This window comes from Grampus griseus, assembly GCF_964374135.1.
Source record: "Grampus griseus genome assembly, chromosome: 16".
In the NCBI taxonomy this organism is placed as follows: Eukaryota; Metazoa; Chordata; class Mammalia; order Artiodactyla; family Delphinidae; genus Grampus; species Grampus griseus.
In genome coordinates, this window is record NC_139010.1 from 75164844 (window position 1) to 75191228 (window position 26385).

Here is a 26385-nt window from a genome sequence, read left to right on the forward strand (position 1 = left end):
TTTAATGATATTAATGAAATGACCTGCAAAAGCCTTGAAACTTTGGAGTAGATTTCTACCCTATTTTATAAAGAACTATGAAACGTTTCCAAATTCTTGCATTTATGAAATGCTTTAAGCACATCTCCAGAGCACTTTCCCTCAAATGAGAGTTGACTAATATTTGGGGGAAAAATGGGGGAAATTAAAATACTATATATCTTTTAAAAATATATTTTCATAAGGGGAATATATATCCATCATGCTATTTTTCTATAGTAAGAAATTCCTGAAACACTGTTTCAATTATTTTTATTTTTGGTACTAATTAGGTAGTATTTTTAAAGGGTGTAGAGTCTCATAAAATGAAAAATTGCTTTTGGATGCTGTCTTTCATAGACCATTTCTCAGTTAAATAGAAATCTTTTGTGAGAAGTAGAAATTTGGATTGGAAAGATAACTATTGGGCCTCTAAGTGTTTTCTTTCCTTTCTTTCTTGTAATTGTTAAATACTTCTTTCATTTGTTTTACACCCCTCCCCCACTTTCTTCAATATATTTACTTATTTGCTCAGTCCTAGTGTACACATAAAGTAGTTTTGGAATTGCTAACTCATACTCTTCTGAAAAATAATTCACTAACCAGAGTACAATATTGTATACAGTTCTTTTTGTCTTTATCCTTGCAAAATACTGTTTTCCAAAGTTATTTAGATTAGTTTATTTCTTCCTTATCTCCTACATTATGGTTACGTTTTCCATTTGTAACAGAGTTGGGTTACTCTTTGCATTTTGTTTTGGGTTCCCTTCACATTCTGGTTAATTTGAACTACTTGTTTTTGAGGGGATGTGAAACATTACCATGATTCTAAGAGTCAGAACTACGTGAAAGGGTATACTTGGAGAGATGTCATCCCCCTGATCCCTTTTATCCCATTCCTGTTTTCTCTTCCTTCCATGTCATTTCCACCTACTCCTTGTTCAGTAACCAATCTCATTAATTTCTAATTTCTCTTTCCTCTTTTTTTTTGTACAAATGAGCAGATATGTGCATATTTTCTCATCTTTCTTACAGAAAGGGTGGCACACTCTAGATACTCTTTCGTGCTTCGATTTAATACTATATCTTATTATGTAATACCCTTATTGTATATTAATAATATCCAGTTTATCCCCTTAATGTATCGAGGAATCACTTCTTAGCAGTTTACAGAATGCTTTTTTACAGCTGCATAGTACTCTATTGCATAGATGTGCCATAGTTTATTCAGCCATTCTCCTATGTCTGGGCATTCTAGTTGTTTCCAGTATTTTACAGTTGTAAACTGCTGCAATGAATAGATTTGAGTATGTGTACTTTTGTGTTGTTGAGGTGTGTCTTCAAGGTAAATTCACAAGAGTGGGATTGCTAGGTTCAAAGGTAAGTGTGTATGTTTTATTATTAGTTATCACAAAATTTCCCTCCAGAAAAGTTGTGTGCATTTGTATTCCCACCAGCACTAGGAGAGTGCCTGGTTCCCACAGCCTGGCCAGCGAATGTGCTGTCATACTTTTTTATTATCCCCAAGCTGATGGGTGAGAATGGTATTGCAACATTTTAATTTACATCTCCATTGAAAATCTTTTCATACATTTAAGGGTCATTTTTGTATCTTTGTTGTGCTCTAAAAGGTACCAGTCCACGGCCTGTTAGGAACCGGGCCACGCAACAGGGTGAGCGGGGCGGGGAGGAGGGGGGAGCAGGTAAAGCTTCATCTGCCTCTCCCCATCGCTTGCATTACTGCTTGAACCATTGCTCGCGTTGCTACCTGAACCATCCCCCCCACCGCTCACATTACCACCTGAACCACACCCCAACCCGCCTCGGCCGTGGAAAAATTGTCTTCCACGAAACCGGTCCCTGGTGCCTAAAAGGTTGGGGACCGCTGCTTTAAAGGGTTGTATCTTTTGCACACTGTGTTTGATTATTCACCTTCAGCTTGCCGGGACAGTACCACTTTATAGAAGCCAGACATTAAATATGACTTTTCTCTTTCAGATCTACCATGGTGGCTTATTTTAATTCGGCAGAAAGCTTTGGTGGGCAAACTTCCAGGAGACCATGAGGTCTGTAAAGTTACCAAAATTGCTGTGCTATCACTTTCTGAAATGGAACCTCAGGATCTTGAGCTAGAGGTAAGGTAAAGTCTCAGGAAATTTTATGGAAACTTGATATAGATGTAATGGCAACTATGGGGATTTGGTTTAATAGACCAGAATCATAGAGTTTTAGAGCTGGATAATATCTTTAGAGTAATTTAATCCTGTGGTTTTTAAGTCTCACTTTGGTAGTGGAACCTTTGTTTTAAAATCTGTGAAATCCAGTATATAAAATGCATAGAAGCCAGAGCTGCTTTTGTTGAGGTAGTGATAGGAGAAGAGGGGTTCCTTGGGGCCCTGCCTACTTGGCTTCTGCTGGAAGCCACCTTCTGTTTCTAGGGATCCCTAAGACTGCACACCACAGTTCAAAAACTGGTTTGGGGTAGGGGAAGTCAAGGTGAGATTTAACTTTTATTATATCTTTTATCTATATTTCTTGAAATTTCTCTCAGGCTATATTTCTCTTGTAGTTTTTTTTTCATTTCTCATTTTATTGATTTGAGTGCTCTCCCTCTTTTTCTTGATGAGTCTGGCTAATGGTTTATCCATTTTGTTTATCTTCTCAAAGAACCAGCTTTTAGTTTTATTGATCTTTGCTATTGTTTTATTTCTATTTCACTTATTTCTGCTCTGTTCTTTATGATTTCTTTCCTTCTGCTAACTTTTGGTTTTGTTTGTTCTTCTTTCTCTAGTTCCTTTAGGTGTAAGATTAGATTGTTTATTTGAGATTCTTCTTGTTTCTTGAAGTAGGCTTGTATAGCTCTAAACTTCCCTCTTAGAACTGCTTTTGCTGCATCCCATAGGTTTTGGATCGTTGTGTTTTCATTGTCATTTGTCTCTAGGTATTTTTTGATTTCCTCTTTGATTTCTTCAGTGATCTCTTGGTTATTTAGTAACGTATTGTTTAGCCTCCATGTGTTGGTGTTTTTTATGTTTTTTTCCCTGTAATTCATTTCTAATCTCATAGCGTTGTGGTCAGAAAAGATGCTTGATATGATTTTAGTTCTCTTGAATTTACCGTGGCTTGATTTGTGACCCAAGATGTGATCTATCTTGGAGGATGTTCTGTGTGCAGTTGAGAAGAAAGTGTAATCTGCTGTTTTTGGATGGAAGGTTCTATAAATATCAATTAAATCTGTCTGGTCTGTTGTGTCATTTAAAGCTTGTGTTTCCATATTAATTTTCTGTTTGGATGATCTGTCCATTGGTGTAAGTGAGGTGTTAAAGTCCCCCATTATTATTGTGTTACTGTCGATTTCCTCTTTTATAGCTGTTAGCAGTTGCCTTATGTATTGAGGTGCTCCTATGTTGGGTGCATATATATTTATAATTGTTATATCTTCTTGGATTGATCCCTTGATCATTATGTAGTGTCCTTCCTTGTCTCTTGTAACATTCTTTATTTTAAAGTCTATTTTATCTGATATGAGTACTGCTACTCCAGCTTTCTTTTGATTTCCATTTGCATGGAATATCTTTTTCCATCCCCTCACTTTCAGTCTGTATGTGTCCCTAGGTCTGAAGTGGGTCTCTTGTAGACAGCATATAGATGGGTCTTGTTTTTGTATCCATTCAGCCAGTCTATGTCTTTTGGTTGGAGCATTTAATCCATTCACGTTTAAGGTAATTATCGATATGAATGTTCCTATGACCATTTTCTTAATTGTTTTGGGTTTGTTTTTGTAGGTCCTTTTCTTCTCTTCTGCTTCCCACTTAGAGAAGTTCCTTTAGCACTTGTATAGCTGGTTTGGTGGTGCTGAATTCTTTTAGCTTTTGCTTGTCTGTAAAGCTTTTGATTTCTCCATTGAATCTGAATGAGATCCTTGCCCAGCAGAGTAATCTTGGTTGTAGGTTCTTCCCTTTCATCACTTTAAGTATATCATGCCACTGCCTTCTGGCTTGTAGAGTTTCTGCTGAGAAATCAGCTGTTAACCTTATGGGAGTTCCCTTGTATGTTATGTGTCGTTTTCCCCTTGCTGCTTTCAATAATTTTTCTTTGTCGTTAATTTTTGCCAGTTTGATTACTATGTGTCTCGGCGGGTTTCTCCTTGGGTTTATCCTGTATGGAACTTTCTGCACTTCCTGGACTTGGGTGGCTATTTCCTTTCCCATGTTAGGGAAGTTTTCGACTATAATCTCTTCAAATATTTTCTCGGGTCCTTTCTCTCTCTCTTCTCCTTCTGGGACCCCTATAATGCGAATGTTGTTGCATTTAATGTTGTCCCAGAGGTCTCTTAGGCTGTCTTCAGTTCTTTTCATTCTTTTTTCTTTATTCTGTTCCGCAGCAGTGAATTCCACCATTCTGTCTTGCAGGTCACTTATCCGTTCTTCTGCCTCAGTTATTCTGCTATTGACTCCTTCTAGTGTAGTTTTCATTTCAGATATTGTATTGTTCATCTCTGTTTGTTTGTTCTTTAATTCTTCTAGGTCTTTGTTAAACATCTCTTGCATCGTCTCGATCTTTGCCTCCATTCTTTTTCCGAGGTCCTCTATCATCTTCACTATCATTATTCTGAATTCTTTTTTCTGGAATGCCTATCTCTACTTCATTTAGTTGTTTTTCTGGGGTTTTATCTTTTTCCTTCATCTGGTATATAGCCCTCTGCCTTTTCATCTTGTCTGTCTTTCTGTGAATGTGGTTTTTGTTCCACAGGCTGCAGGATTGTAGTTCTTCTTGCTTCTGCTGTCTGCCCTCTGGTGGATGAGGCTATCTGAGAGGCTTGTGCAGGTTTCCTGATGGGAGGGACTCTTTTTTCTTTTTTCTTTTTTTGAAGAAAGAAAAACCACTGATCTTGTAAGACTTTTTCATTTTCCAAGAGGAAATCAAGCCTTCAAATACAGTGACTTAGGGCCAAGATAATGAGATTGCCCAGGGCCAATGTTTGTCTCCACACTGTGCCTGCCACCGCCTGGCTGAAGTAACCCATGAAAGCATTTGTATCATGCCTGCTGTCAGTGTGGGGATGTGGCATCTAGGGATGTCATCACTCTGTCATAGTCCTAGCCTATTCTGGTCACTGTGTGATGTGCCAGACAGGCCCTGAGGGTTAAATGGATTATCATATTTAATCCTTTGGACTATCCTATAAAGTAGGCACTGTTACGGTCCATGTTGTACAGGTGAAGAAAGAAGGCTTGGAGAGGAGATAATCACACCTGGACTCAGGCCGTTTGGTCCTGTATCACTCTGCTGACCTTGCCTCCCTGTTACCTGAATAGCAGGTAACAGGTAACATAGTTACCACTACCCCACAGCTCAAATACGTGTTTTTCTAAGGTGAGTTGTTAGGAAGAAAGTTTGGGGACAGGGTTAAATTGTTTAAAAAAATAAGTACAGAGATACCTCAGAGACATTGTGGGTTTAATTCCAGACCACTGCAATAAAGCAAATATCATAATAATATGATTCACATGAATCTTTTTGTTTCTCAAGCATATAAAAGTTATGTTTATACTGTGGTCTATTAAGTGTGCAAGGACATTATGCCTAAAAAATAATGTACATACCTTAATTTTAAAATACCATTGCTAGAAAAATGCTAACCACCATCTCAGTTTTCGGTGAGTCAATATTTTTGCAATAACATCAAAGGTCACTGATCACAGATCACTATAACAAATATAATAATGATGAGAAAGTTTGAAATTGTGAAAATTAACAAAATGTGGCACAGAGACATGAATTAAGCAAATGCTGTTGGAAAATCCTGCCAATAGACTTGTTTGATGTAAGGTTGCCACAAACCTTTAATTTGTTAAAAAAAAAAAAAAACGAAAAAAAAATATCTGCGAAGCACGGTAAAATGGGTATGCCTGTGACAATATAGTTATTTTTATGCTGGAAGTTTGACAATCTAATTTTAAGAAACAAGCATTAAAATGAACTTAGGAGGACATTGATATTCTATTTGTTGCAAGTATCAAAAAGAGATTAGAGTACTTCTTATTTCCTTTAATTGGTACTAGAGATGGAATACTAATACTATTGCTGATCTGAGACAAGTACCTTAGGTGGCAATTGGGCCTATTAAAAACAGGTATTGGCAGGTTTTGTTTGCATTTTATTTTAGTGAAGAACAGCCAGACCAAAAAAATTGTGTCAGTTTGCTAAGCTAATAAACTTGTGTCCTTTGGATGACTGCTGACAAATTGAAAGGTCAGTGTGGCTTCTTGTCACCAGCCTTTGCCTTGAGGGCGAGCACCCCTTGGGCAGCATGCTGGTTTGAGCATTAAGCCTGGGGGCCCTGACAGTTAGAGTTAGAGCAAGAAACAGCTTATCCAGCACCTTGGTCACCTGCTAGTCATCAGTTTGTACATCTAGTACTCCCAACCCTGGGGAAATGAGCTGTCCTCATCGGAGAACTGGAGCTGGACTTTTCAGGGAGGTTTTCTTATGCCCTTTGTGGCCACCAATCCGTAACATTTGAGATTAGTAGCTGACTATTGTGTAAATGGCAGGGGTGGAGGGGGAGGAATCTTTAGGAAATAATATTTAATGGAATTTTAAGACACAAAAATGTGAATATGATGAAAGCTTTTAAAATGTCTTTATTGTGAAGATCTTTCCTTTTCTCTCTTGATACTCTTAAGTGAATGAGATTATCTTCAAATGCAGGTGAAAATGAGATATGCCCCCACATAGCTGAGTATTTTTACAGCACAGTTGAACAGTCTGAGCTATGGCATTTGCCAGGGTACTAAAAGTTAAGAGTTGGAAATATGTAATGACCCTTGCTAATTAAGGGTAACCGTGATTATAGATAAAGTATTTCCAGATCCCATTTTAGTGATAGTTTGGCATGCCTTTCTCTCAAGAGAATAGAATTTTAGAAATTTGCATTTAAGCCTTTTTTCCCTTTCCTTTAATCCTATTTTATGGTAATGGAGCTTTACAGTGAACAATAGGAGGAAGGAAAGAACAGCTATGTTGAAAATCACAAACTGTTTGCTTATTTTCTGACACATTAATTTAAATCTTTGGTATCTTTAATTCAATTTCCGTATAACTCCAGTTAAAAGGTGCATTTAGAAGCATGGTAATTTTTTTTTAACATCTTTATTGGAGTATAATTGCTTTACAATGGTGTGTTAGTTTCTGCTTTATAACTAAGTGAATCAGTTATACATATACATATGTTCCCATATCTCTTCCCTCTTGCGTCTCCCTCCCTATCCCACCCCCCCTAGGTGGTCACAATTAACCGAGCTGATCTCCCTGTGCTATGCGGCTGCTTCCCACTAGCTATCTATTTTATGTTTGGTAGTGTATATATGTCCATGCCACTCTCTCACTTTGTCCCAGCTTACCCTTCCCCCTCCCCGTGTCCTCAAGTCCATTCTGTACGTCTGTGTCTTTATTTCTGTCCTGCCCCTAGGTTCTTGAGAACAATTTTTTTGTTTTTAGATTCCATATATATGTGTTAGCATACAGTATTTGTTTTTCTCTTTCTGACTTCACTTTGTATGACAGACTCTAAGTCCATCCACCTCACTACAAATAACTCAGTTTCGTTTCTTTTTATGGCTGAGTAATAGTCCATTGTATGTATGTGCCACATCTTCTTTATCCATTCATCTGTCAATGGACACTTAGGTTGCTTCCATGTCCTGGCTATTGTAAATAGAGCTGCAATGAACATTGTGGTACATGACTCTTTTTTTAAATTTTATTTACTTTTTTATACAGCAGGTCCTTATTAGTCATCAATTTTATACACATCAATGTATACATGTCAACCCCAATCTCCCAATTCATCACACCACCAGCCCCACCCCGCCGCTGCTTTCCCCCCTTGGTGTCCATACGTTTGTTCTCTACATCTGTGTCTCAATTTCTGCCCTGCAAACCGGTTCATTTGTACGACTTTTCTAGGTTCCACATATATGCTTTACTATACGATATTTGTTTTTCTCTTTCTGACTTACTTCGCTCTGTATGACAGTCTCTAGATTCATCCATGTCTCTACAAATGACCCAATTTCATTCCGTTTTATGGCTGAGTAATATTCCATTGTACATATGTACCACATCTTCTTTATCGATCATCTGTCGATGGGCATTTAGGTTGCTTCTGTGACCTGGCTATTGTAAATAGTTCTGCAGTGAACATTGGGGTGCATGTGTCTTTTTAAATTATGGTTTTCTTTGGGTATATGCCCAGTAGTGGGATTGCTGGATGATATGGTAATTCTATTTTTAGTTTCTTAAGGAACCTCCATACTGTTCTCCAGAGTGGCTGTATCAATTTACATTCCCACCAACAGTGCAAGAGGGTTCCCTTTTCTCCACACCCTCTCCAGCATTTATTGTTTGTAGATTTTCTGATGATGCCCATTCTAACTGGTATGAGGTGATACCTCATTGTAGTTTTGATTTGCATTTCTCTAATAATTAGTGATGTTGAGAATCTTTTCATGTGCTTCTTGGCCATCTGCATGTCTTCTTTGGAGAAATGTCTATTTAGGTCTTCTGCCCATTTTTGGATTGGGTTGTTTGTTTTTTTAATATTGAGCTGCATGAACTGTTTATATATTTTGGAGATTAATCCTTTGTCCATTGATTTGTTTGCAAATATTTTCTCCCATTCTGAGGGTTGTCTTCATCTTGTTTGTAGTTTCCTTTGCTTGGCAAAAGCTTTTAAGTTTCATTAGGTCCCATTTGTTTATTTTTGTTTTTATTTCCATTACTCTAGGAGGTGGATCAGAAAAGATCTTGCTGTGATTTATGTCAAAGAGTGTTCTTCCTATGTTTTCCTCTAAGAGTTTTATAGTGTCCGGTCTTACATTTAGGTCTCTAATCCATTTTGAGTTTATTTTTGTGTATGGTATTAGGGAGTGTTCTAATTCCATTCTTTTACATGTAGCTGTCCAGTTTTCCCAGCACCACTTATTGAAGAGACTGTCTTTTCTCCATTGTATATCATTGCCTCCTTTGTCATAGATTAGTTGACCATAGGTGCATGGGTTTGTCTCTGGACTTTCTTTCCTGTTGCATTTATCTGTATTTCTGTTTTTGTGCCAGTACCATATTGTCTTGATTACTGTAGCTTTGTAGTATAGCCTGAAGTCAGGGAATCTGTACCTCCAGCTCTGTTTTTATCTCTCAAGACTGCTTTGGCTATTCAGGGTCTTTTGTGTCTCCATACAAATTTTAAGATTTTTTTGTTCTAGTTCTATAAAAAATGCCATTGGTAATTTGATAGGGATTGCATTGAATTGTAGATTGCTTTGGGTAATATAGTCATTTTCACAATATTGATTCTTCCAATCCAAGAACATGGTATATCTCTCCATCTGTTTGTATCATCTTTAATTTCTTTCATCAGTGTCTTATAGTTTTCTGCATACAGGTCTTTTGTCTCTGTAGGTAGGTTTATTCCTAGGTATTTTATTCTTTTTGTTGCAGTGGTAAATGGGAGTGTTTCCTTAATTTCTCTTAAGATTTTTCATCATTAGTGTATAGGAATGCAAGAGATTTCTGTGCATTAATTTTGTATCCTGCTACTTTACCAAATTCATTGATTACTTCTAGTAGTTTTCTGGTAGCAACCTTAGGATTCTCTGTGTATAGTATCATGTCATCTGCAAACAGTGACAGCTTTACTTCTTCTTTTCTGATTTGGATTCCTTTTATTTCTTTTTCTTCTCTGATTGCTGTGGCTAAAACTTCCAAAACTATATTGAATAATAGTGGTGAGAGTGGACAACCTTGTCTTGTTCCTGATCTTAGTGGAAATGGTTTCAGTTTTCACCATTGAGAACGATGTTCGCTGTGGGCTTGTCATATATGGCCTTTATTATGTTGAGGTAGGTTCCCTCTATGCCTACTTTCTGGAGGTTTTTTTTTTTTATCATAAATGTGTATTGAATTTTGTCAAAAGCTTTTTCTGCATCTATTGAGATTATCATATGGTTTCTCCTTCAGTTTGTTAATATGGTGTATCAAATTGATTTGCATATATTGAAGAATCCTTGCATTCCTGGGATAAACCTCACTTGATCACGGTGTATGATCCTTTTAATGTGCTGTTGGATTCTTTTGTTGAGGATTTTTGCATCTGTTTTCATCAGTGATATTGGCCTGTAGTTTTCTTTCTTTGTGACATCTTTGTCTGGTTTTGGTATCAGGGTGATGGTGGCCTTGTAGAATGAGTTTGGGAGTGTTCCTCCCTCTGCTGTATTTTGGAAGAGTTTGAGAAGGATCGGTGTTAGCTCTTCTGTAAATGTTTGATAGAATTCGCCTGTTAAGCCATCTGGTCCTGGACTTTTGTTTGTTGGAAGATTTTTAATCACAGTCTCAATTTCAGTGCTTGTGATTGGTCTGTTTATATTTTCTGTTTCTTTCTGGTTCAGTCTCAGGAGGTTGTGCTTTTCTAAGAATTTATCCATTTCTTCCAGGTTGTCCATTTTATTGGCATATAGTTGCTTGTAGTAATCTCTCATGATCCTTTATATTTCTGCAGTGTCAGTTGTTACTTCTCCTTTTTCATTTCTAATTCTGTTGATTTGAGTCTTCTCCCTTTTTTTCTTGATGAGTCTGGCTAATGGTTTATCCATTTTGTTTATCTTCTCAAAGAACCAGCTTTTAGTTTTATTGATCTTTGTTATTGTTTTCTTTGTTTATATTTCACTTATTTCTGTTCTGATCTTTATGATTTCTTCCTTCTGCTAACTTTGGTTTTTTTTGTTCTTCTTTCTATGATTGCTTTAGGTGTAAGTTAGGTTGTTTATCTGAGATGTTCTTGTTTTTTTTTTTTTTAATCTTTTCAATGTCTGTTTATTGTGTAGTGATATACTTTTAATTTTTTTATTTTTATTTTTTAGCATCTTTATTGGGGTATAAATGCTTTACAATGGTGTGTTAGTTTCTGCTTTATAACAAAGTGAATCAGTTATACATATATATATGTTCCCATATCTCTCCCCTCTTGCATCTCCCTCCCTCCCACCCTCCCTAGAGATGTTCTTGTTTCTTGAGGTAGGATTGTATTGCTATAAACTTCCCTCTTAGAACTGCTTTTGCTGCATCCCATAGGATTTGGATTGTCGTGTTTTCATTGTCATTTGTTCCTGGGTATTTTTTGACTTCCTCTTTGATTTCCTCAGTGATCTCTTGGTTATTTAGTAGCGTATTGTTTAGCCTCCGTATGTTTGTATTTTTTACAGATTTTTTCCTATAATTGGTATCTAGTGTGGTAGCGTTGTGGTCAGAAAAGATACATGATACGATTTCAATTTTCTTAAATTTACCAAGGCTTGGTTTGTGATCCAAGATATGATCTATCCTGCAGAATGTTCCATGAGCACTTGAGAAGAAAGTGTATTCTGTTGTTTTTGGATGGAATGTCCTATAAATATCAATTAAGTCCATCTTGTTTAATGTGTCATTCAAGGCTTGTGCTTCCTTATTTATTTTCATTTTGAATGATCTGTCCATTGGTGAAAGTGGGGTGCTAAAGTCCCCTACTATTTTTGTGTTACTGTCGATTTCCCCTTTTATGGCTGTTAGCATTTTTCTTATGTATTGAGGTGCTCCTATGTTGGGTGCATAAATATTTACAATTGTTATATCTTCTTCTTGGATTGATCCCTTGGTCATTATGTAGTGTCCTTCTTTGTCTCTTGTTATAGTCTTTATTTTAAAGTTTGTTTTCTCTGATATGAGGATTGCTACTCCAGCTTTCTTTTGATTTCCATTTGCATGGAATATCTTTTTCCATCCCCTCACTTTCATTCTGTATGTGTCCCTAGGTCTGAAGTGGGTCTCTTATAGAGATGGGTCTTGTTTTTGTATCCATTCAGCCAGTCTGTGTCTTTTGGTTGGAGCATTTAATCCATTTACATTTAAGGTAATTATCGAGATGTATGTTCCTATTACCATTTTTTAAATTGTTTTGGGTTTGTCATTGTAGGTCTTTTCCTTGTGTTTCCTGCCTAGGGAGGTTCCTTTAGCATTTGTTGTAAAGCTGGTTTGGTGCTGCTGAATTCTCCTAGCTTTTCCTCATCTGTAAAGGTTTTAATTTCTTCATCAAATCTGAATGAGATCCTTGCTGGGTAGAGTAATCTTGGTTGTAGGTTATTCCCTTTCATCACTTTAAGTATGTCCTGCTACTCCCTTCTGGCTTGCAGAGTTTCTGCTGAAAGATCAGCTGTTAACCTTATGGGGATTCCCTTGTATGTTATTTGTTGTGTTTCCCTTGCTGCTTTTAATATTTTTTCTTTGTGTTTAATTTTTGATAGTTTGATTAATATGTGTCTTGGCATTTTTCTCCTTGGATCTATGCTGTATGGGACTCTCTGTGCTTGCTGGACTTCATTGATTCTTTCCTTTCCCATATCAGGGAACTTTTCAACTATAATCTCTTCAAATATTTTCTCAGTCCCTTTCTTTTCTCCTCTTCTTCTGGGACCCCTATAGTGCAAATTTTGGTGCATTTAATGTTGTCCCAGAGGTCTCTACGACTGTCCTCAATTCTTTTCATTCTTTTTTCTTTATTCTGCTCTGCAGTAGTTATTTCCACTATTTTATCTTCCAGATCACTTATCCATTCTTCTGCCTCAGTTATTCTGCTATTGATTCTTTCTAGCGAATTTTTAATTTCATTCATTGTGTTGTTCATCATTGTTTGTTTGCTGTTTAGTTCTTCTGGATCCTTGTTAAACGTTTCTTGTATTTTCTCCATTCTGTTTCCAAGATTTTGGATTGTCTTTACTATCATTACTCTGAATTCTTTTTCAGGTAGAGTGCCTATTTCCTCTTTGTTTGGTCTGGTGGGTTTTTACCTTGCTCCTTCATCTGCTGTGTGTTTTCTCTGTCTTCTCATTTTGCTTAACTTACTGTGTCTGGGGTCTGCTTTTCACAGGCTGCAGGTTCATAGTTCCCGCTGTTTTGGTGTCTGCCCTCAGTGGCTAAGGTTGGTTCAGTGGGCTCTGTAGGGTTCCTGGTGGAGTGGACTAGTGCCTGTGTTCTGGTGGAAGAGGCTGGATCTTGTCTTTCTGGTGGGCAAGACCACGTCCAGTGGTGTGTTTTGGGATGTCTGTGACCTTATTATGATTTTAGGCAGCCTCTCTGCTAATGGGTGGGGTTGTGTTCCTGTCTTGTTAGTTGTTTGGCATAGGGTGTCCAGTACTGTAGCTTGCTGGTCGTTGAGTGGAGCTGGGTCTTAGTATTGAGATGGAGATCTCTGGGAGAGCTTTCACCGTTTGATATTACATGGAGCCAGCAGGTCTCTGGTGGATCAGTGTCTTGAACTCAGCTCTCCCACCTCAGAGTCACAGGCCTGACACCCGGCCGGAGCACCAAGACCCTGTCAGCCACACGATTCTTTTGGGAAGTCTGAGGTCTTCTGCCAGTGTTCAGTAGGTGTTCTATAGGAAGTGTTCCACATGTAGTTGTATTTCTGATATATTTGTGGAGAGGAAGGTGATCTCCACATCTTACTCCTCCACCATCTTGAAGGTCCCCCCAGCCCCCCAATTGACTTTTTGCTTTAGTTATATGGCTTGTTTGCCAGTTTTTAAAATAATTTTCATAGTATACAGTTTACTCATTTAAAGCACATAATTTCAGTGGTTTTTAGTATATTCACAGTTTTTTAACTGTCACCACAATTAATGTTAGAACATTTTCATCGCTCTAAAAATAACCCTGCACTCATTAGTAGTCACTCATTTCCCCCCAAACCCCAGGCAAATCCTAGGCAACCATTAATCTACTTTCTTTCTCTGTAAATTTGCCTATTCTGAATATTTCTGATAAATGGAATCATAAAATATGTGGCCTTTTGTGACTGGCTTCTTTTATTTAGCACCATGTTTTCAAGGTTCATGCTTGTTGTAGCATGTGTCAACACTTAATTCCTTTTTATTCCATTGTATACCACATTTTATTTATCCATTCATCAGTTGATGGACATTTAGGTTGTTTTCACTTTGGGGCTGTTATGAGTAATACTGCTGTGAACATTGTGTACAAGTTTTTGGGTGGACATTTGTTTTCGTTTCTCTTGGCAGAAAGAGAAATTCCATACCTAGGAATGGAATTGCTGGGTCATATAGTAACTGTGTCTAACCTCTTGAGGACCTGCCAGACTGTTTTTCAAAGCAATGTGCCATTAAAGGAAAAAAAAAAAAGATCTAGGGACTTCCCTGGCAGTCTAGTTAGTGGTTAAGGCTCTGCACTTCCACTGCAGTGGGTGCGGGTTTGATCCCTGGTCGGGGAACTAAGATCCCACATGCCATGCAGCATGGCCAAAAAAAAAAAAAAAAAAAAAGATCTATACAAGGGTATGAAGAATCTGTGGGTTTCAAATAAATGAGAACATAGATGTTCTTTCTTTTGCAAAAACATCCTTTAAAGTTTTATAGGCTTATGTTCCATATCTGCATATCTTATTTGCTGTATCTCATTGCCTTAATAGATAACTGTATCATTTTCCATATTTGGTTTCCCATTAGACATCTGTTTAAAATTTTAGCTCCAGATGGACATAGATAGCTACCAACCTTTAAAGTAAAATCATTTAGTTTCCTTTTCCTATACAGCAGCAACAACATCAGCCCTTAATCTTGGTTGTGAAATGTAAGTTGCTAGAGTAGTAGAAAAACTAGGGGAGCACTGTGGCGCTTGCAGTGGTGCTTTTCTTTTTGAGATGGTGTGTATCGATGTTGTGAGAAGTGCCTAAGCACATATTACACAGGACTGGCTGGGCCTCTGGAAAAGGGAAGGTGATCCTACTGTCCACACTGTATGTTGTAATCCCTAGAGCTCTGTCTAAACAAAACATTTTAAGACTGGAAGGGATCCCAAGAAGTAGTTTTCTGTATTCCTGTTTCTGGGTAGGCCTGAATTTAACCTATTTTAAAAGATAGTGGTCTATACTTTCTTTTCTAAAGTTAACTTTATATATGGAAGATTTTTAAATATTCATTGAAAATGTTTTATGTTTAAAGTATTTTAAATTTCTATTTAGAAAAGTCAGTTTTAAGAGACAGAGACAGACTTCTGGATAAGATGGTGTGGTGACTTTGTGCTTTGTAATGCAGATCACAATCCTTATCTGAAATCTTTGGGGCTGTATTTGTTTTAGAATTCAGGTTTGGGGGCTTTCTAAAAGGTTATTCCATGTACTTGATATATGTGCAGTGAGTCTGGGACATTACCCTACAATTTTACACATTCAAACTTCTTAAAGAATCATATGAATATTCATTCTAAGGAAGGTAAATGATGACTATAAATTGCCTCATATCAGTTCAGGGATTATTTTGTCATTAGATGAGCTTGTAGCAAACTTTTAAAAACTTTCAGGTTTCAGAGTTTTTTGGATTTTGGAGTTAAGGGATATTGGGCCTATACCAACTCTGTTCCAAGCCCAGGAAGAGGATAGATTAAAAAAAAAAGAGGGCTTCCCTGGTGGCGCAGTGGTTGAGAGTCTGCCTGCCGATGCAGGGGACACGGGTTCGAGCCCTGGTCTGGGAAGATCCCACATGCCGCGGAGCGGCTGGGCCCGTGAGCCATGGCCGCTGAGCCTGCGCGTCCAGAGCCTGTGCTCCGCAACGGGAGAGGCCACAACAGTGAGAGGCCCACGTACCGCCAAAAAAAAAAAAAAAGAGAGAAAAGAAAAGAAAAACAAGACATTCCCAGGCCTAGAGGGAAACCGCATCTTATCTTCATGGACCATAAACGGAATAGTGGGTCAGACAGAGGCCTTCTAGTTTCTGCATCCATAAGCAGGCAGTGGTGGGTGGAGATTTGGTCCCTACACATTAAAGGGAACTAAAAGGGCTATATTGGAGATGGGTGTCTGGAGCCATGTTCAGTACTTTAAGCCTGGTGCTGGAGTGGGACCCCCCAGTTCGTGAAAGGAGGCTCTTAGGTTATCTGTTCTAAGTGGGATAATTGTGCCGAAAAGAATTCTCTTGTCTGTTAAGCCAGTAGCACCTCCCTTGAGAAACACTGGTCTTGGCAAAAGATAAGGATCTGAATTAACACAATAACAATCAGCATGAAGTAGTTGGGGTTGATAGGAGAGACTTCAGCAGGTAGAATAATGGAAGATGACTCCAAGATTTCTTGCTTAAGTAATCCAGTGGGTGATGTAGTCATTGCCTGAGATACGGCATACCAGAGAAGGAACAAGATTTGCTAAACAGATGTTGGTCAGGTTTGGAGATGCTGAATTTGAGAGACTAGTGTCTCATTAGTGGGGAGATGTATTTTGGGGTCATGAGCTCAGAGCAAAAGAGTAGAGTTAGAAATGTAGAGTTCAACGTAGTGGTAGTTAAAAACGAGGAAAGAGGATGAAATTTTCTTGGCAGAGCATGAAGAATGGGAAGAGAACTAAGGGTGGAACATTGGGAGCCACCATTATCTTTAGAGATAGAGATGCCAACAAAGAAGACAGAGAAGGAACAGTTGGAGGTGGGGGAAGAGCCCAGAGAGACGGGTGTCATAGGGGCCAGGTGACAAGATGGCAGAGAGTGATCATTAATGCCACATTCTTAGACACACATAAGGTTTGTCCTTTTCAGAGCGAGGGAGTCCTTGTTTCACTCTGCCTGAGCAGTTTCATTGGCCTTCACTCTTTGACCTACTCCAACCAGACTATAGTCCTCACAGTTCCAGTGACTGTGACACTGTACCCTGCTCACTCATGGAGATTTCAGGGTTGAGGGATGGATTTAGAGAAAAGATTCTGGTAAACTTGAACAATGTTAAAAGGTGGTAGGAAAGGGACTATTAGAGAGAGAGGTTGGAACAGAGGAGAGAGGGGGTGAATGATGGGGCAAGGTCCTGATCCTAGAGGAGACACAGCCTTGCAGAGAAAAACAACTCCCGTCCTTCTAGACTGAGGAGAGTGGGTGCAGACTAGGTGTGCTGCTGCAAGATTACTTTGGAATAGCTAGATATTTAGAATCATCTTTGATATATTCCTGGGGGAAAGTCTTGCTGGCTTGAATGCTCTTAAGGAATAACTGTGTCTGACAGAGGCATAATATCCTGTTTGAATATTAAAATTGCAACAATCTATAACTAGGTTTAAGGCATGTTTTCAGATCTTTTAAAGAAGGTGTTATTAATATGACTAGATGATTACTAACAAACACTCTGCATAAAAATCACTAACCGGCAATTGCTCAGTGCCGCAAGCAGCAGCAGCAGCAGGGGGCTAACGGGAGAGCTCCTTTGCTGCCCCAGTAATTCCGTACTAACCAAGGCTGGAGGGGTATGAGGTGTATTCATGGAAGAAGGGAAGTGATGGTTTTCTAGGACTACTTTTATGCCCCATGTGTGAATCTGGAGGTTACCACTTACATTTGTAGCGTCAGAGCCCATCCATTCATTTAACAAAGGTTTTTTGAGACCTCCTGTATCAGGTACTGCTAAGGCCCTGGAGATATATGAGTCAGTAAAACAAGGATCTCTGCTATTATGGAACTTACATCATGGTGGGGGTGCGGCAGACAGTAAACATCAACATAATTATATTATGTCATATGTTGGAAAGTAGTGAACGCTATGGGAAATAAAAGTTGAGTGCAGTAAGGGTGGTGGGTGGAGTGCCCAGGATTGGAGATTATGGTAAGATATCTGAGGAGAGGATGTCTGGGCCGAGAGAGCAGCCAGAACACAGGCCCTGAGGTGGCAGTAGTCCTGGCTTGTTGAGGAACAGCAAGGAGGCTGTGACATGGGTGGAGTGGAGCAAGCAAGGGGAGGAGAGCCACAGGAGATGAAGGCAGAGGAGAGAAGATGAGAGTCTAGTTTTGAACATGTTGCGTGTGAGGCACCTGATGGAAATCCAAGTGGAAACGTTGGGATTTGTGATTCTAGAATTTTGGGAAAGAGTGGGGTTGGAAATGTACCACTGGGAGGGAAGAGTTGGCATGTAGATGGTATTTAAAGCCATGAGACTGGATGAAATCGCTGAGGGAGTGAATGCAGATAGAGAAGGGGGTCAAGGACTGAACCTTGAGGTGCCAAGACATTAAGAAGTCAAATGGTCAGGAAAGAACCAGTAAAAGAGGAAAAGAGTGACCACTGGAAGCCAAGTAAGACAGTGTATCAGAGAAGATGAGGGAGAGATGAACTGTGTCAAATGCTACTGAGCAGTTAAGATAAGGACCAGGAATCCACCACTGTATTTAGCCAAGTAGAGACCATTGGTCACACTGAAGATAAGGTTTCGGTGGAGTGGTGGGGGCCAAAGCCAAGTTGGAGTGGGCTGGAGAGAGAATGGGAGGAGAGGGATTGGAGGCAGTGAGGAGTACAAAGAAGTAGGACCCTAGCTGGCACAGGAGGAGTGTTAGAGGAGAGAAATATCAGTGTGTTTCTGTGCTGGTGGGAATGATCAGGCAGAAAGAGGGGAGAGGAGAGAATTGCTGGAGCAACGTCCATATGCTTGATTCTTGCTCCTTCCCCATTATCTCAAGATCTGGTTAGTTTTGCTTACTTGAAGGGAAATTAAGTTAACTTGGTTTTGGCCGGATGACTGTAGATTTTTTTTACTTCACCTTTGGTTCCCTTGTCTTCACTGGTAGGCCAGGAGGAGTGTAAAGTTTCAATCATGTTTTGAAACCCATGTGAATACAGTGTTTGGTAGCCATAGCTTTGAAAAGACATAAAACCCGTAAGATTGCAGTACATCCGAATTCTTCATTCAGTTATCAGTCTCCACTTCCAATTTGATAAAACAGGAACAGCCCCCTTCCTTTTTTAAAAAAATTAATTAATTTACTTATTTATTTTTGGCTGCATTGCGTTTTCGTTGTGGTGTGCGGGCTTCTCATTGCAGTGGCTTCTCTTGTTGCGGAGCATGGGCTCTAGGTGTATGGGCTTCAGTAGTTGTGGCATTCAGGCTCAGTAGTTGTGGCACACGGGCTTAGTTGCTCTGTAGCACATGGGATCCTCTGGGACCAGGGCTCGAATGCGTGTCCCCTGCATTGGCAGGAGGATTCCCAACCACTGTGCCACCAGGGAAGTCCACCCCCTAACTTTTAAAAAAAATTTATAATCAAAACTCGAACCAGGGGACTTCCCTGGTGGTCCAGTGGTTAAGAATCTGTCTTGCAATACAGAGAACGCCAGTTCGATCCCTGGTCGGGGAACTAAGATCCCACATGCCGTGGGGCAACTGTGCCCGGGCGCCACAGCTAGAGAGCCCATACGCCACAACTACCGAACCCACGTGCTCTGCAGCCCACGCGCCTGCCACAACTAATGAGCCCGTGCTCTCTGGAGCCCGAGCACCGTAATAAAAAAGATACTGTGTGCCACAACTAAGACCCCAATGCAGCCAAAAACTAAATAAATAAATAAATATTTTTAAAAACCCCACAGTCTTGAATTAGTTTTTTCTCCTCATTAAGTTTTTTTATCCTGTTTATAATCTAGTAATAGTTATTTTGTAAGTAAGACACTACTAATGATAACCATTTAGTAACTGTTAGCTCTTAACAGGTGTCTACCACTTAGCATAGCAGTAAAACCAGTGTATTGAAAAAATGGAATTAGTCTGCATATGGTTAATAGAATCCTTGTGTCCCTTTCAGAATATTTGCTTTGTGTGTTGAGCCACATGAAATTATATGTAAAACGCTTGACTTTAACCAGGTAGTCCTCTGTAGAACCTCTGTGCCCTTCTCTTGTCTTAACACCTTCCCATCCTCTTCATCACCTTTGTTGGTTGGACTGCATATTTCCTGCAGCCCCTACTTTCTGCTTCAAACTTAATCTCTGGACCCAAAGAGTGTGTTTTTATGCTGATTTCATTAGTGTGTGTGACGATAGGAGGCGAGAGAGTGGTTGAAACGTCCAGCTTTTAACATTCTCAATAGAGCAGACTCTTGGCAACTTCTCACCCAAAACACTCAATTAACTAGCATAAATATTTAGCATATATTGCTCTAAAGAAGTGTGACTAGAGCATAGCATATGTGTATTTTGCACTATTTTTAATCTTTGATGCCAATTTTTAAAGCGTTAATGAATCCCAACCAGAGCATTTTATTCTTCAGTTATATTACATAAGAACTTACTATCATCCTAACCTGAATTTTCTACCCCTGAATCCTAAGTATATCCTGCCCTGTATTCTTTGCTTATCCTCTACTGTAGCTTTCTAATCCTTGAAACCACAACTGTGTTTTCTAATATCAGTTGTCTGCTGGGTCATTTTACCTGCTCTTGATGTTTTAACCACAGTGCTTGAGGAATAGTGACACTTCTGCACTCACACTTGAACATTAAGCAAGCAGATATTAGTAATAATGAATTCTCTTTCTCCTCCTATTATTTAGCTCTGTAAGAAGCATCATTTTGGAATTAACAAACCAGAGAAGATTATACCATCTCCTGATGACTCAAAGTTTCTACTGAAGACCTTTACGCATATTAAATCCAATGTGTCTGCTCCTAATAAAAAGAAAGTAAGAGTTTAATTGATATGGGCTTGGCATTCATCTTTGATTAGTTTTAAATTGAGGGGTGACTTTCCTGCTAATAAACTTACTTTCAAACTACTTGTCATATTAAAGCACCATCTCTGCGTATCCTTGGGGTTATTTTTTACTTTGTTCCTAGGGAGTTGTGTGGTATCCACACAATGCTTTACATTTAATTCCTGCAGTAATAGTAGATTAATTTCTTACAGGTTAAGGAAAGTAAAGAAAAGGAGAAGTTGGAGAGAAGATTACTTGAGGAGTTGCTGAAGATGTTCATGGACTCAGAATCCTTTTACTATAGCTTGACCTATGACCTGACCAATTCAGTGCAGAGGCAGAGTGCTGGGGAGAAGGACCCCTGTCCTCTCTGGCAAAAGGTACCTCTCACAGCTCAGAGCAGGGTTTGCCACCAGAACAATTCATGGACCCGTTTGGCTTCTATAGGAGAACTGAAACAACATGTTTCTGAACTGTTTGTTTTCTACCTTTTCCAGGTTGATGACCGATTTTTTTGGAATAAATATATGATACAAGACCTTACTGAGATTGGTGTGAGTAGTTGTTTCTGAAATATTCTAAGGTAGTTTATAGTTGTTAGGCAAATATTTTTAAGTTGTACTAAAAAATTTTAAATCTCACGTAATGTTTTCCCCTGTAGAATGAGAATCATTTAGCTAGGGAAAACCAGGGCACTACTTTAAATATTCATAGTTCATAATTTGACTATATAGCCACAGGCTTATCTTTTTAGCAGGTTTCCATAGAACAGTCATAATTTAAGGCTGTGGAACTAATATCCATAGAGTTCCTGTAAAAGATATTTTGTTTGTATCCACTGGAAGTGTTGAAGCCCGGTTCTCCTTTAGTGATACCAGTCATTTAATGTTCCTGTTTCCTCATATGGAAATTGGAGCAGACAAATCTCTAAGAACGTTCCAGTACTACAAGTATTCGAATCAGGGAAGACAGGGGGTATGATGAGATTATTGCATGAGGTTCCTTCAGGTTTAATGATTACCTTCTTCCTTTACTCTGTCATGTATATTGGAGAATTATGACTGTCCAAAGACAGTTCATTTATTCGGTCAATCAACCAATATTTATCGAAAGCCTGCCATGTGCCAGTTACTGTTTTGGACACAAATTGAGCAAAAAGTTGAATAGGGTCACAGATTATCTTTTTCTTAACCTTTCAGAAAGTTCAAACCTTTTTTCTTTCTGTTTCTCCCTATTGGTAGTGGTTAGTATAAATGATTTTGACCTATTTATCTGGTGGTGTCTAAAACTAGGTATCTATCATGGCTTACCTCTCTAAAATGTTCTTGCCTCTCTATGATGCTGATCAAACCATGACCACCAAGACTTAATGATAGGGGGAGAAAAATAAGGGTGTCTGTAATGAGTATTTGTCCTGTTTGCTGACATATTGAGCTCTAATGTGTTTTGCAGAGTATTTGTCAGACACGTAGCATTACCATTTAAAATCGATGACTTACAATAAAGGTGGCATTTCGTAGCATACCGATCTCTGTTCTCGCTGAGAGTTTTGTATTTATTGCTAAAACAAAAATATAAATAATGAGAATGGTGATAAAAGTAATGAATGCAGGTAGATCCTTTGCTTCACTATTTTCAACTCTAACCAGCTTCCTAAGATCCTATCTGCAGGCTCCATAAAACAAAACTGTGAGATAGGACCTGGAGTATATAAGTAGTATATTTCACAGCTACTTTAGACTGTGAAAGAAGGGGTGGATTTGAAGTTGATGCTGAGATTAAGGCTAGATACAGATACGGAGATAGGAGGGAAGGAGGGGCTAAGAACAGCTTCTCTGGAGCACTTTTCATCCTTTACTGTCCCTGCATACAGTCAGTTGAGAAATCTGAGTATTCTTAGTTGGAAAGACTAAGAGGAAATCTCTAACTTTAATTAATACTCTCCTAATTACATTGGATGACTTTTTAAAATAAGATATTTATGGAAAGGATTCTTTTTTTGGTTCATTGACTACTTGGATTTTAGCTTGGCAGAGCAAGACTTTTTCTAAACTAGAAAGTAGAATAGACCTCTGTGTTTCATAATAAAGTGATCAGAGTTGGTTGTATTTAATTAAAGGCTTAATACAATTGGGAGTTGAAAATCAACCTTTAAGCTTTATTTTCTTCTATACCAGCAGGAAGAACCATAATAGCCACATTTATTAAATCCTTACTATTAGGCAGGCACTACGCCAAACACTTTTTAGATTTTACTCATTTAATCTTCACAACAACCTTATGAGGTGGTCGTTTTTCTTATTTCACAAAGCAGAATGCCGAAGCATGGCAAGGTTAAGTGATTCACCTGCGTCAGGAAGTAAGTGGTGGAGCTTGAATTTGTACCCAGCAGCTGTGGTCCTTTTCAGGCAGCTCTTCTTATGAATGACCACCATAAACAAAAGGAAAGGCTCTCACCTCCGCCCCCCTCCCTCCCTCCATTCCTTAGTGTTCTCCAAAAAGCAGAAAATATAGTTAAAGGATGGAAGGTTTCTGCTTCTAATAAACTAACAACAAGTATGTGCTAACTACTGCTTGGGTTTAAGGAAGTAGCAGTGCTGTACAGAATAGGAGCAACATGATGTTCATATTATTTTCAGACACCGGATGTGGACTTTTGGATTATCCCCATTATTCAAGGTTTTGTGCAGATTGAAGAACTTGTGGTTAATTATAATGAGTCATCTGACGATGAGAAAAGCAGCCCGGAGACCCCCCCTCAGGAGTCCACCTGCGTAGATGACATTCACCCACGCTTCCTAGTGGCTCTCATTTCACGCCGAAGTAGACACAGAGCAGGTGAGTGGAGGGCTGTAATAGTGTACAAATTAAATCCAGGCGAGAATGCAACATCTGCAAATGTATTGAAATGGTAATGACAATAATGGATTTGGAAACACAGTTGGCTTCAAAGTGCCCAGTGACTCTCAATAGTGTGATATAATTGGGGACCAAGTTTTTGGAGAGAAGTGAATGGGAGAGAGTTAACAAAAGGGAAAAGAAAAGGAGGTATATATGTGGAAAAGAGCAGAAAGTCACTTGGGATGTGCTTCTAGATACCATTGTTCCTACTGACAGCCTGTATCACAGTAATAAATCCTTCCCGAGTGCTAGCGCCTTTGGGAAAAACCTCCTCTTTCAGTTCACAGGAACTATCTCAGCTTCAACTTTTAAAAAACGATGAATACAGGCATGATCTGGGGTAAGTTGATACTGTTCTGCCTGGCAGTTGCTCATTAGATCCCCAAGGCTGTCCTGAAAGACACAGATTTGGTTAAGAAGCATATCTAGTGAGACTAATTTTTTTTTTCAATGTTGCTGTTTTGTTTTAATTTTCTTTTAGGAATGCGTTATAAACGAAGAGGAGTGGATAAAAATGGAAATGTTGCAAATTATGTGGAGACTGAGCAGTTAATTCATGTGCATAATCATACCTTGTCATTTATTCAAACACGAGGCTCTGTGCCTGTGTTTTGGAGCCAGGTTGGGTATCGATATAATCCAAGACCTCGGCTGGACAGAAGTAAGCCTGTCAGTTATTTGGTTTGCAGACGATGATTTCAGAGGGAGTTTTTTAAAATATTAGATACTTCATAGGTTTGGATTTGTTTTGCCAGATACTTCATTTAAAATAATAACTCATGGTAAAATTTAATAGTGATATAATAATCACAAAAGTAATAATGGTTGTTGACAATTTAAGTAATCGACAATAAAAAGATTCCAAAAGAGAGCAAAACAGAGCTTAATTCACAGATTTTAATTTGTTGTTTCTTTAAAGAATACTTTATTACATGCTTAATTTTGGAAAAGTGTAAATATGGCCAATATTTATAGAAGCAGGAAATATCTTAAATAAGACAGCATCTACAAGGAATAGATAGGATGCCTTTACTCACATGTTTTGCTGGGAAAGGTTTGTTGTTGTTTTAAATATTAAGGACTTAATTTCTTCCAGTATTTTAACTTTAGCACTGGAATAGCTAAGTCATGTCAATCTAATTAGATTACTGAAAGAGGCTGATTTTAAAAATTGTTTTCAGAATATTTTTCAGTAAAACTTCAGTTTTTAACATCCTTGTTTTAAAGGGGTTTTTATTAATTCATTATGAACTACATGAAACCTTTTCTGACAAGTTGGCTGGTTATATAAATAATAAATGTCATTTCATAGTTGCCACCTTCAGTATTTCAGTTTAGTCTAATTGGGGGAAAAAAAATCAGATCTTCCGCTTAGCATTTCATTTTAAAATATTGGTTTTAGACAATCTTAGTTACATTTGGGCTGTCAATAAATTATGTAAAAGTAAACGTAAAGGTGGAATAGACACTAATTTCTGTGTTACACATGGGAAGGAAAAAAAGATTTTGTATCACTTCTTTGTAGGTGAAAAGGACACTGTCGCCTATTTCTGTGCCCATTTTGAAGAACAACTGAAAATTTACAAAAAACAGGTGGGTTTTGATCTGTAGTAATAAGTGTTCCTTCATATTTTTAGACATGGTTATGCATGTTTCTTTAAATTTCATGAAAATAATATATGATTCATAATTAAGCAAAATGGCATTTCTCGTGAAGTTAAAGAACACATAGCTAAGAGTGTTCTTAATATTCTTTAAGAATTATCATTGAGTCAGCTACTTTAGACTGTTTTTAGATGAGATTAATCTATTGTCAGTTACTACAATCTGAGAAGTATCTGGAGTAGGATAGGAAAAGCATCTCTCAGTACCACCTATAGGTCCATCTCTTTGAGGTAACAATTTGGTATGTATCCTTCAATATCTTTTTTCTCGGCCCACCGTTCTTATTTATTCATACATTCATATGTAGGTATGTGAACATATAAACCAAAATCAATTGAGAACTGTTAGGTGAAATACAAGTTCAATAAGATGACCAGATTTCATACAGATTAATATAGACTAATCAGTAACTCTCTTATCCATTAGCAATGACCAGTCTGAAGGTGTAATGCCATGGGATGCATTTTTCTAACAGTAACAAAAATAGGAAGAAACAACCTGAAATCTACCAAACGTACAAAAAAGATAGCATGTATATGGGGGCAAGGGTGTTGGGAGGGGAGGATTACTGAAGAACGTAAAAGAAGACTTGAATAAACGGAGAGAAAATACCATGTTCCTGGAAGGAAAGACTCAATATTGAATAGATTTCAGTTGTTAATATATAAATTTTGTGCAATCTCAAAGAAAGTCCCATCAGGGAAATAAAAAGCAAACCCTCATATTGAAAAAAAACAAAGTTTGTAGTAAGAGATAAAGGCAGGTAACTGGGGAAATGAGAACACTCACACATTGCTGGGAGCAGCATAAGTTGCTATAGCCATTTTGAATGGTATTATCAATCAAAATAAAATATGCTTGGGCTTCCCTGGTGGCACAGTGGTTGAGAGTCTGCCTGCTGATGCAGGGGACACGGGTTCGTGCCCTGGTCCGGGAAGATCCCACGTGCCGCGGAGCGGCTGGGCCTGTGAGCCATGGCCGCTGAGCCTGCGTGTCTGGAGCCTGTGCTCCGCAACAGGAGAGGCTGCAGCAGTGAGAGGCCCGCGTACTGCAAAAAATAAAATAAAATATGCTTATACTGTTAATCCAGTAATTTGTCTTTTCATATCTATCCTACGTACCATATACAGAAATCAGTTCCAGATGGATGTGGATCTAAATGTGAAAGGTTAATAAGCCTTTTAAAGGAAAATATAGAACATCTTTTGACCTTGGGTCTTAAACAGGGCTTTAAAAGCACTAACCATAATGAAAAAAAATGACT

At 38.5% G+C, this 26385-nt stretch overlaps 1 protein-coding gene across 5 annotated transcripts in view; it reads left to right on the top strand.

The window, feature by feature from the left end:
* INPP5F (inositol polyphosphate-5-phosphatase F) overlaps window positions 1–26385 on the top strand; it is a 92599-nt gene that overhangs the window by 38111 nt on the left and 28103 nt on the right. For 4 of the 5 annotated variants that reach the window (XM_082673775.1, XM_082673776.1, XM_082673778.1 and 1 more), the window contains exons 3-9: window positions 2017–2153; window positions 20415–20543; window positions 20768–20935; window positions 21053–21109; window positions 23195–23393; window positions 23938–24117; window positions 24982–25049. In XM_082673775.1, coding sequence (XP_082529901.1) covers window positions 2017–2153; window positions 20415–20543; window positions 20768–20935; window positions 21053–21109; window positions 23195–23393; window positions 23938–24117; window positions 24982–25049 — 938 coding nt within the window. The remainder of the gene's footprint in view (window positions 1–2016; window positions 2154–20414; window positions 20544–20767; window positions 20936–21052; window positions 21110–23194; window positions 23394–23937; window positions 24118–24981; window positions 25050–26385) is intronic. The other variant, XM_082673777.1, reaches the window with a different exon arrangement.